This window comes from Dendrobates tinctorius, unplaced genomic scaffold, assembly GCF_039654945.1.
Source record: "Dendrobates tinctorius isolate UK_male_01 unplaced genomic scaffold, ASM3965494v1 ptg000162l, whole genome shotgun sequence".
NCBI lineage: Eukaryota > Metazoa > Chordata > Amphibia > Anura > Dendrobatidae > Dendrobates > Dendrobates tinctorius.
In genome coordinates this window covers 7,914,601-7,926,899 of record NW_027361829.1, presented here as the reverse complement: position 1 = coordinate 7,926,899, position 12,299 = coordinate 7,914,601, and the positions used below count along the sequence as shown (strand labels likewise).

The 12,299-nt window shown below is 43.4% G+C and overlaps 1 protein-coding gene across 1 annotated transcript in view; it reads right to left on the bottom strand.

The window, feature by feature from the left end:
• Window positions 1-12,299, bottom strand: part of CUNH7orf57 (chromosome unknown C7orf57 homolog) — a 253,398-nt gene that overhangs the window by 29,124 nt on the left and 211,975 nt on the right. The window contains exons 6-7 of the mRNA XM_073549840.1: window positions 7,081-7,205; window positions 6,425-6,546 (exon numbers count right to left, since the gene is read on the bottom strand). Of these exons, the coding sequence (XP_073405941.1) occupies window positions 6,425-6,546; window positions 7,081-7,205 (247 nt within the window). The remainder of the gene's footprint in view (window positions 1-6,424; window positions 6,547-7,080; window positions 7,206-12,299) is intronic.

Genomic DNA, 12,299 nt, shown 5'->3' with positions numbered 1-12,299 from the left:
ACATCCTAGGGGCCTGTTGGATGTAGCCAAAGAGACATGGGAACTGCAGCTTACTCCCCCATAAAAGTATAATAAAGCATGTGGCGAGTATGCAGGACCGGATCACTTCAGAGAAGCCCATAGTGAAGGAATACCTTCTTTTCTTTAGGAAACCCAAGCAATTATATCATGTAAATCTGCCAAAGGTGTGGAAAGACCAGGAATGTTTGATTACGTGTGCAACTCCAGTCGTATTGTTTGTGGAGCCTCCAACATCGGCATGGGAGGAGGCCGGAAGAGAAGTAGAGATAAGTGACACCCTCTATAAACAACAGCGATAGGAGGCTTGGAAGTTGGCGCAGCAAAATACGGACATAATCGAAAAACCACACGGCCGATTAACTGTAATCAACATGATATTGTCACCGAGCCTTAGGTAAGGGTACGAATGAAACCATATTGTGTGCCGGAGGCAAGTCATTGTGACTGAGATTAAACAAATGCTTCAGCTAGTTACTGAGGAGTCCAGGTGTGAGTGGGCTGGCCCCAATGTATTGATTCCGAAGCCGGACGCATCGTTACAATTTTGTAACGATTTCCAAAAATGGAATGAAGTGAGAAAATTTGACCTTTATCCAATGCCCTGGGAGGATATGCTGACTGGGAGACTGGAGCAGGCCCAGCACTTCACGAAGCTCGACCTGACCAAGGGTTACTGGCAGGTGCCTCCGATCGAGTCGGCAAAAGAAAAGACCACCCTCATAACGGGTCTCTAATGCTATGTTTTCTTGCCTTTTGGGTTACATGGGGCCCCAGCCACATTCCAGAGGCTGATGGACATAGTTTTAAAACCCTATCACAGAAGTATGAGTCAGCATATTTGGATGATATTATCTCTAGTGCCGACTGGCATACCCACTTGTCCTAGATGAAGTGATCATGGATTTGTTCCGAGCTGCAGGTTTGACTGGAAATCCAAATAAATGTGCAATAGTTCTAAATGTTGCCCATTACTTGGGGTATATGATTGGCTGTGGGGTTTGTTTTGAGTTCATTTTCCCCTTCATTACTGAGGCCCGAGGAACTCCCTCTTCTGGTAAAGAAAGGTAGTGAGCCTGATTACCAAACACCTGAGGCTGATGATGATGACTGGCTGAGTGGAGTTACTGACTGGATATAAGGCTGCCGACGCCCTTCTGCCCTGCGGGTGATTTCTCTGTGGGATCCTTGGAGACCAGTCTGAATTCCTGCTCCTCTAAAGCTAAGTTTGCTGCTCTGCCTTTTGCTTTGTGCTTTGACTTTGTTTTGCTTTGTTTTTCTGGATTTCTGCCATTCCCTGCTGGGGTGTGCTGAATTCCTTTAGCTCTGTCTTCTGAAAATACCTGAGTGCTGATTTAGTTTTTGAAGCCTAGCTGCTTCAGGGCCTTTTTTCATATCAGCTTGTTGGCTTATGTCTTTGATAGGGTTTTGGCAGATTGCAGACAGCAGCCTTCCTGTCCTTTCCTATCTAGGTAGTTTTGGGGCCCCGTCTTTGCTCAGTCTATCTTTCTGTCTGTGTTAGTGTTTTCATCTTGCTTCACCGTCATTATATGTTGGGGGCTGCCTATTGCTTTGGGGTCTGTTCTGGGGCAGTTTAGATTTCCCCTTTCTTTCTTTAGGCCTATTTAATTCTCCGGCTGTGATCGAGGGGTCTAGGGCATCGTAGGAACCCCCCACGGCTACTGCTAGTTGTGTTGATAGGTTCAGGGGTCTGCAATCTGATAGTTGCCAACTTCTCTGGTTTTCTGGACTTAGCTTGTATTTCTGTTTTTGCCTCCTACGGTGACTCATTCATAACAGAATCACCTGCCATACCGCAGATCCTAGGGTACTCAGTAGCAGGAAAGAATTGTAAAAAAAAAAAAAAAAAAAAAAAAAAGTGTGTATATTTTTTCCTCTATATCTCTGAGGCCGTAGGGGGAATTTTTTTTTTTCTCTCAATAGAGATAAAGCAATTGTCTGATCGTGTGGAGCAGCTCGCTGCGGAAGTGCGGGGAATTTCCGCCTACCTTGCTCATTCACATGCTGCTGAACCAAAGATTCCTACACCTGATGTATTTTTTGGGGATCGGTCTACTGCTAGTTGTGTTGATAGGTTCAGGGGTCTGCAATCTGATAGTTGCCAACTTCTCTGGTTTTCTGAACTTAGCTTGTATTTCTGTTTTTGCCTCCTACGGTAACTCATTCATAACAGGGGTTATTAAACCCCAAATAAACAAAATTGAGGCCATTCAAAACTGGCACCGGCCTCTTACTTCGAAACATGTAAGAGCGTTCCTTGGCATCATTGGTGTACAGACAATTTATACCTAATTTTGCCGGGAGATCGGCATCCTTGAGGGAAGAAAATGTGTCATTGGTCAGTGGAAACCTCAGGCACAGGAAGCATTCCAATGAATGAAGTTGGCATGTGGACAGCCTGTCCTCACCATCCCCAACTTGAAGAAAGGCTTTATCGTGCAAACGGATGCCTTTGAAGTAGTCCTAGGAGCGGTTCTGTCACAGGAGATGAATGGAGAAGAACACTCGGTCACTTACTTGAGTAGGAAACTTACCTCGGCAGATAAAAATTATAACGTAGTGGAGGTGTGCTTGGCCATTTTGTGGGCCTTGGAATCCCTACGTTATTATTTGCTCGAGCAACAGTTTCACTTGGACCATTCATCCTTGGTCTGGATGAGAAATGTCAAGGAGAGGAATGCTCGAATCCCCAGATGGCTTCTGTCATTGCAAAATTTTATATTCTCAGTGGAACATCGATTTGGGAAGGCACGACAAAATGCGTATGCTCTTTCATGGGCACTCTGTATAGTGACAGTTGTTCAACCCCCCAAGTTTGAACATAGTGAGGGTGTATATGAGGAGAATCATACACAAGGGTCGTTATGTGTCCCCCCAGGATGGGACTAGAAGCATACTAAATCCATCCATAAATAAATTTTGTATTGCAACCACAGCTGCGACTGTAATTACAATGCACTCCAAGGAGTGTGGATTTGGTCAAACAGTTTAACCAAGTCAGATTTACGAAAACCTGACATGGACTTTCATTTTTGGAGAGAGCTGCAGTATGGTAATGGAGTGATGTAGTGGTGCAGACGCCCAAAACAGCGGATTTGATATGGACTGATTTGGACGATCTGGCTGTGAATCGGAGGATAGCATTAGAGTTAGCATAGAGTTATTTTTGTAAGTTGACAAAATAAAGATGTTTACTGTGGACTAACCTGGATCACTGCCTCCTTACTGAACTATTGTGAAAGCCAGTGCAATACAGTGGTAATTTGAATTTGTGTCTTTTTCCAGCCCAGATTTTTTATTTTTATAAAAAAAAACTTTTACTGTATATTATATGTAGTCCATTTACGAAACATGAAGCTGTGTGTTTACATAGTGGTTTATATTTGTGGCTCAATCCACATGGCAAAGCGGCATGCAGTTTTATCATAGTTACCAATTTAACACAATAGTTTTTAGGCATTCATACAGAAAGATACATTGATAGGCATTGCACAGGATGTACCTATTGTTCCTCCATTCCATCATTTGTTCATGGACGTGCCTTGTGTATAAGGAGGACCTGTCATTAGATGAACAGTGTCCAGTTTTTGTTCTTATTTTATTCCCCTTGCTCTGCTGATTATTCTAGTTTTTCATCTGCCATACAGTTCTTGAGAAATGGACATTTATATTTAGTGCTAGTCTTCAAAGTCTTTACCAAAGGTGCAAGTCTCAGATTCTCTGGTGGCGTGTCTTTATCCTGCTGTGTATTATTACCTTGCAAGCACCATTCCATTTGTAAACTCCATAAAAAGTACCACTAAATACAAGGCTCATGTCACAGGAACCATATGACAAATTAAAAAAAAAGAAAAATTGGTGTAATCAGGGGAGCACCAGGAGGAAAACAAGAACAAAAAATACTCACTTTTGACCTGGTGATAGGTCATTTTAAAGCATAACTGTGATGTTTTTGTATTTAGTCCCTAAGGCTGATTTCACACTTGTGGTTTTTTTGCGCTGTATTTTAGCGCTAAAACACGCATGCGCTTTTTTCCCCTATATTTTGCATGGGATGCGCTTATGTGCGCATACACATGCGTTTGTATGTGTTTTTACGCACATGCGGTTTTTTGTGGTGCATTTTTTGGGCGTCCGACTTGCCTCAAAAAAACGCATGCGCGCGCAATGCGTTTTTTTACAGCAAGACACCCATTGTAAGTCTATGGGTGCGCATACGTGCACATTGGCATGCTCATGTATGTCTTTTTTTGCGCATGCGTTTTTTTGTTGACCATTGGTTAGACAATGGAAATTAGGGGTTTGGGTTAGAGTTAGGGTTAGTTAAGGGGGTTTAGGGATAGGTTTTGGGTTAGTATGGTTTGGTTAAGGGTTAGGGTTAGTTAGGGTTAGTAGGGTTTGGTTAAGGGTTAGGGTTAGTATGGTTTGGTTAAGGGCTAGGGTTAGTATGGTTTGGTTAAGGGTTAGGGTTAGTATGGTTTGGATAAGGGTTAGCAAAGTCATGGTTTGGGTTAGTGTTAATCCTAACCCTATCTTGATTTTTTTGGTGAGGCCAACTAATGTTGGAAAAAAATGCAAACGCGGTAAAAACGCACTAAAAACGCATACAAACGCATAAAAACGCTGCGTTTTTTCCATGCATGCGCATAAAAATGCTTGAAAAAAACGCAGCATTTGTATGCGTTTGTATGGTTTTTTTGCGGGAAAAACGCGCTGCAAAAAAAAGCAAGTGTGAAAGCAGCCTTAGTCACAATTATTAAGTGCAATACTTAAGGCCCCTTTACATTTAGCGATGCACCAGCGATCCCGACCACGGTATGACCCGGTCAGGATCGCTGGTGCATCGCTAAATGGTCTCTAGTGAGCTTTCAAACAGGCAGATCTCACTAGCGATGCAGCGACGCAGCAGCGGTTGTTACTTACCTTTCAGACGCGGCGAAGATGACGTCCTCCGCCCGTGTCAACGCGTCGCTCGTCGGCGCCAGCAGGAAGCCGACGACGAGAAATGGACCTGGATGATCTCGCGCGATCACCGATAACCAGCGGGGGAGCTGGTCGGAGGTAAGTATCACACATAGCGATATCGCTAGCAATATCGCTGCTGCGTCACAAAATCGGTGACGCTTTAGCGATATTGCTAGCGATATCGCTATGTGTAAAGCCCCCTTTACTGATCACCATTTTTAACAGCTCCAGAATAGTACTGTTTTGCACCCCGTGACTGCAGTTCTGACTACTGAGCTCACACAGCATTTTCTGTGTGGACTGGTAGTCTCTCTCAACTGAAGTCTGTTAGACCCTCGATGCAAGTCCCATAGGCTTACATTGAGAAGATGACTTCCGGTCACCCCGCTGTGAGAACGGTATAGACAGAGCAGCAGTCGAGTGGTGGAGAAGGGACTCGAACAGCACTGGGAATGGTAGAAGATGGAGATTGGAGGTGAGCAAATTTGTTCGGATTTTGTCCTCGAATCTGATTTTGACATATTCGGGCCATATTCGAACACTATTCATGCCGAATGTATGTCTTATGATTGGTTCTGAATATATTCGGTAATTTCTACTCCAAGGGACTCTAATTACGTTTGCTGTGTTCGACGAATATTGCAAAAACAATATTCGATGCCGATCGTATTCAGAACCGAATCCAAACAAATTCGCTAATGTCTAAAGGAGATCAATAAGTATTTTAATACATTAACTGTGCATATAATAACTATGGCTAATGGGTTAAATAATTTTTTAAAAAAGTGATGGAGTCCTACTCTAAGGGGTCGTTCACACTAGTCTATAAAAATCAGTCTCATTCTCATCCAGGACAGTGGGATGATTTTCTCTCACTTGTCATCCAAATAAAATCCGTTTTTGACTCAGCAGTTTTTAAACTTTTACATGACCATTTATAGTTTCGAAAGCTACAGAATTGTAATGTACCCATAAATTTGTTTTTTCGGATTCTAGAAGTCTGAGTTATATGCAAGTGTGAACGACCCCTAAAAGAAATAAAGGGAGCAGAACTTCATCTGACAGGTCCTAGATACATGACAGCTTCACCCTCTATATGCCCTCCTTAGATATCGAGATGTAATGAGGTGGTAAGTGATCTTTAACAGGTTTCTGTAGAGATCAATAGCAGTAAATGTCTCTATGCTAATATCCCTCCACACAAGTCATCCTTCATAAATCAATAAACCTCTATGGAGTTTGAGACCAAAGGATAGTTAACTAGAACCAAAGATAAGTGAATGAATTGTAATAGTAATAAGTAATAACTGCTAATTTAAGGAAAGACGATGTAAAAAATAACAGCTGTGATTTGACCTAACATTTGTCATAAATGGCTTTACGAGAATATAGAAAGTACATTTCATGCATGCCGATTTACCTTTTACTTTGCTCTTCTGTACGGGTTTTCTATCTTCATCACCATGCTGATGATACCATTCATCCCCATATCCGTTACTAAGCAATTTTCCAAAGTTTACAGTGTCAGTTTTATTCCCCGGCCTGTAGTATTAATAAAGGAATAATTGGAGAAAATGTTTTCTTTTGGAATTTTGCAGATCACAGTTTCTAAGATTTAATGTGGTCTCTACCTAGACATGAAAACTGTTGTGTACATCATCTCCTTCTTTACCACAGAATTTGTTCCAGCATTACTTTGGTTGGTTCCTGAAAATATTGCATTTGATTGATGCTTGTGGTTTCCCTTGTTTGGGTGTTTTTACATGTTCCATATGGCACCTGTGCCGTGTGGTGAATGTGCAAGTTTCGGTGCCCGGAAGCTTTTGGCCATACAGCTTCTACAGATAAATCAGCAGCCTTAAGTTGTTTCATCTGTAGAAGCTAGTCGGCCTAACATAGCAAAAAAAAAAACAATGCTGCCCAAAGATGGTGTCCTTCAGCATGTCAGAAAAAACCTTAAAGAAATCAAATGCTTAAAAGATAGCCGAACAGGACATGAACAGGGTCTGTTCTGCAATTTTAGATTTACACATAGCGTTAGGATAATAAGGTTTCTGATAATTGCTCCCTACTTACATTGGTGGAAAGAAACATTTCTTTCCAAGCTTGTCACCTTTGGTCTTTATTAAAGGCGGTCCTTTCCCAGATGCAATGACGGAGTTATCATTCGTACATTTTGGATTAATTGCTGGAAGCTTAACCTGTATAAGAAGAACTATATCAATACATATACATAATTACATACAGTATATACCTGACAAGCAAAGTATGCAGTACAGCGTTCTCACAACTAGTAGTTTGATGTGTCTTGGCAAGAAGCAACTGTGTATACAAAAATATGATATGCCGTCTGAAATATTTCAATCCTTGTTACGCGTATTATACGGACTCAGGTAGGCGGAACTGTTTAGTAAGTGAACATTGTGTTATTCTTGTAATTCAGACTTAACATATAAAATTTTATATCTTGATAGATCAAGGTTTTTTTTTAATACGGTGTAAATTGCTGTGTCTTAATATCCTGTTATATATCTTTAAAGGGAATCTGTCAGCAGGCTTGTGCACAGTAACCTACAGACAGTGTCAGGTCAACACAATTATACTGAATAAAATGATACCTTGGTTGATGAAATCCATCTTGTAGTAGTTGTTTAATCTTTATTTGTAATTTTCAGTTAATGATATGCCCGTGCTTCGGGGCGGCCTGTGAGGGAGGGGTCTTCATATGGTGCTCTGATTACATATCCATCTGTATGGCTTATGATAGGTCACTGATCCTTCACTGACCTGCCCCTCATTCTACAAACTACATTTCAAATTGTGGCTTTAAAAAAAAAAAAATTATATCCATCAAAATGGCGCCGGTGGCTGCGCTATAGCATGATGCATATGCATAATTTGCATATATTCATTTATAATTTAGTCCTATACTATCTGGGGGAAAAAATTTCCCTAGTCAAAATGACATTGGTGGCACCTGCGCAGTAGCATCTATTGCGTTCACTTATCGTCAAATTATTTTAACTCCAAAAAATGGCGAGGGAGGCGACGCATGGGCAAGATCATCTTTCGGCAAGCACATTAACCCCTTCACCTCAAAGCCTATTTTGACCTTCCTAACCAGGCCATTTTATTCAATTCTGACCACTGTCACTTTATAATGTATTAACTCTGGAATGCTACAAAGGATCCCACTGATTATGATATATATTTTTTTGACATATTGTACTTCATGATAGTGGTAAAATTTCTTTAATATGACTTACAAGTATTCTTGAAAAAAAATCAGAAATGGCAAAAATTTTGAAAATTTAGCGATTTTCAAACTTTTAATATTTATGCCCTTAAATGAGAATAAGAGATATCACACAAAACTGTATATACTCGTGTATAAGCCGAGTTTTTCAGCACATTTTTTGTGCTGAAAAGGCCCCGATCAGGTTATACACGAGTCAATTGACCAAGAAAACCGGCGGGGGAGGGGGAGTGGCGGGTGACAGAGGCAGGAGCTGGCAGGAGAGGGGGAGCGGCGGCTGTGGCTAAAGCCTGTGCCGCTGCTAAAGAGAAATGAATATTCATTTCTCTTATAGTGCGCACAGTGACAGTGGCAGCCGACTTCCAGAATACATCCTACTCACCCTCCTGAGTGCCCCTCACAGCATCTTGTTGGTCCCGGCGCCAGCAGCTCTAACTGTGCCGAACGATCACTTGGCTCCGCTCATTAAGGTAATGATTATGCACGCCTCTCCACTCCCATAGGCGTGGAGGGAATATTCATGGGCGCGTGGAAGGTGAGTAGGATGTTTTTTGTTTTTTAATAGGAATCATTCATACAAGGATAGGGGATAAGGAGCCATACATTCCAGGACAGGATGGGGGAGCCATGCAAGCCAGGACAGGACAGGGGATCCATGCATACCAGGACAGCGATGAGGGGACTATGCATACCCAGCTTATATGCGAATGAATAAGCTTTTCCAGTTTTCCGTGGCAAAATTAGGTGCCTCGGATCATACTCGGATCGGCTTATACTCGAGTATATACGATAATATTTCCCCTCTTTGTCTACTTTACGTCAGCACAATTTTTGAAACAATTTGTTAGGAAGTTACAAGGGTTAAAAGTTGACCAGATATTTCTTATTTTTTACAACAAATTTTACAAAACCATTTTTTTTGAGACCACATCACATTTGAAGTGATTTTGGGGGGCCTATATGACAGAAAATACCCAAAAGTGACACCATTCTAAAAACTGCACCCCTCAAGGTGCTCAAATCCACATTCAAGAAGTTTATTAACCCTTCAGGTGCTTCACAGGAATTAATGGAATGTAGAAGGAAAAAAAAACATTTAACTTTTTTTTTCACAAAAATTTTACTTTAGACCCATATTTTTAATTTTCATAAGGGTAGCTTGAAAAATTGCACCATACAATATGCTGTGCAATTTCTCATGATCATGCCGATACCCCATATGTGGGGGGGGGAAAAACACTGCTTGGGTTCACGGAAGAGCTCGGAACAAAAATGTTTTTAACCCAAAATGTTGTATTTTCACAAGGGTAACAGGAGAAAATGGACCCCAAAATTTGCTCTGCAATTTGTCCTGAGTTCACAGATACACCATATGTGATTGAAATAATTTTGAGGCACAGTGTAAAGCTCAGAAGGGAAGTAGCACTATATTACAGTGCAGCAATTGCTGCACTGGTTTTAGGGTGCTATGTCATATTGGCAGAGCCCCTGAGGTGCCAGAAGAGCAGAGCCCCCCCATAAGTGACCCCATTTTACAACCTAAACCTCTGTATGAATTTATCTAAGGGTGCAATGATCATATTGACGCCACAGGTGTGCCACAGAATTTTATATTATTGGGCAGTGAAGAAAAAATAACTTACCACCAAAATTTTCATACTGGGAAATTGGTAAAAATGGCACCAAAATTTGTCCCACAATTATCCCACAATCTGCTGTATGTAGAAATACCCCAAATGTGGTTGAAATGTGGTTGTACAGTACGGCTTAGCTGTGGGAGGAGCGGCCCCCCCTGTCAGATGTCCGGGCCGGAACCAAAGGGGCCATCATCCAGGTTCCGGGGGAAACTGTCCCCGGGGGGCAGTATTCAGCAACGCACCACTATGACAGACAAGAGAGCTAGGGGAGGGACCAGTATAACGGGGGTGGGGAATTCCCCAGACGATGAGTCAGCAGACCGGGACAGAGAGAACAGGAGAGCGTGGGAGCGACTGCCAATCAGAGTGACTCACCAGCGCCAGGAAGGACTCCGATTGAGGACTCCAGGGGGACGGTATCCAGCTAATCGTCCCAGACTTGCTGCCTCTCCCCAGCCCGCGGCCACTGCGGCCCCAACACAGCTCACGGTCGCTGCTGCCTCCCCTCTGCCCTCGCTTGCGGCCTGCCCGTGGTCACCCGCGGCTGCCTCCCGAGCTTGGATCCGCAGCCCGCTCCCTGTCACCTGCGGCCACCCTGTGCACCCCAGTGGCCGCGACCAGCATCGCGCTGTTGGCGGCCGCCACTGTCCCGCTCAGGTCTGCACCAGGGGCTGGACCACTCCTGATCATGGAACCCCGGTTGCAGCTGTTAGCTGCGCAGGTGGCCTGTCACTTGCCACCGTACACCGCTGCCGCCTGCCAGGCTCCGGGGGCTGCGGCCTACTCCTCCCAGGACTCCGCCGGGGCCCGTGGGGTTCCAACGGCATCAGGGCGCCAGCGAGCGCAAAGACTCCAACAGCGCCTCAACAACTGGGCCCAGTAACTCTTCCGTCGAAAGGCCAGCAGCCAGAACGGCGAGGGACGTCGGGACAGCTAAGTAGACTCTAGACATAAGGACCCGTAGTCGGCCACACCACAGCCCTATAGTGACCGGCCGTTGCCGGGAGTAGTCGTGCTCTACGTTACCGTGTTTGCTTGTTTAGAGCCCCTGCGTGGGCACCCTGTGTTACCCGTTTTGGTGATCAGGCCGTGACTGAGGGAAGTCCCGTCAAGTCCCATAAACGTATCTTACAAAGCACCGTAGTTGTCTCATGACTCGACGCTGCATCCTGCGTACCTGCTGGTGCCACATAGCCATACAGAGAGACTCGGGAAAGAGAGCGCTATTTGCCTGCTGGAGTGCAGATTTTCCTAGAATAGTTTGCAGACTGCATATACAGAGCCCCAAAGTGGTAGAAAAGAAGAATCCCCACTGAAGTGACCCCATTTTGGAAATTATACTCCTTTGAGAATTTAAAGTACAGGTGTAGTGATGATTTTGACTTCATGCATGTTTTCCACAAACAAGCAGCAGTGGATGTTGCTGAGTGAAAATTGCAAACTGCCATTGTAGTGACCAGTACATTATGGCCAGCTCATTTATCTGGAGACACGCACCTGTAAATTAGGCGAGTTCTCATCACTACAGAAATGCCAAATATGTGGGCGCTAAATGTGGATTAGACACACTGGGGCTCAGAAGGGAGGGGGCATTAGGATTAGGGAGCGCAGAATTTGCTGAATGTGTTTTGGGGGCGTGAGGAGCCATTTCGCTTTTCCAGAGTCTTTGAACTATTAGTAACATGGTAGCCCTTATATTTCCGTTTAGATGACAGACATGAGTGGGGACTTGCTTTTTTTTTTATGGATCGAGTTGAAGTTTTTATTGGGAACATTTTATACAGTATAACGTTTTTGGATCACATTTATCGGTCGCTCTACGCCGACCACTTACTTTGGGGTTTCCATCTAAATCTCAGAGTGACGTGATTCAGATGCAACCCCCAAGGGATCCATTCACCATAATGAGGCAGCAAAGTTATTCTGGTCTTCGTCTGGCCTCTGTTCAGCGGTGTTATTCTTTTCAGAAGTGCACAAAACTGTGGCCGACGGCATTTTTATGCAATCCTAAAAAGACAGATACCACCGGATAACATATCAGACTATATCCACAGTGCCTCCATCTGCCTCATTATAGGGAATCTTCCACCTGTGGTTATGACTGAATCATGTATTTCAGAGATTTATATGGAAACCCCGGCCGTAAGAGCTCAGCGCGGGAGAAATGTGCGCCGAACCTTATTGCGATCTTCAGGAGGCAGAATGAAAAATTCAACAGCAGGTGAAGAATTGTTTTTATTATTTTTTACGCCGTTCCTCGTACGGTATAAGTGATTAGATGACTTTATTGTTCGGGTCAGTGCGATTACTGTGATACCAGGTTTATATCCGGTTTTTAGGTTTGTCTGCTGTCACACACTAAAAGACGCTTTTAATTGCAAAAACTAATTTTTGAATCACCA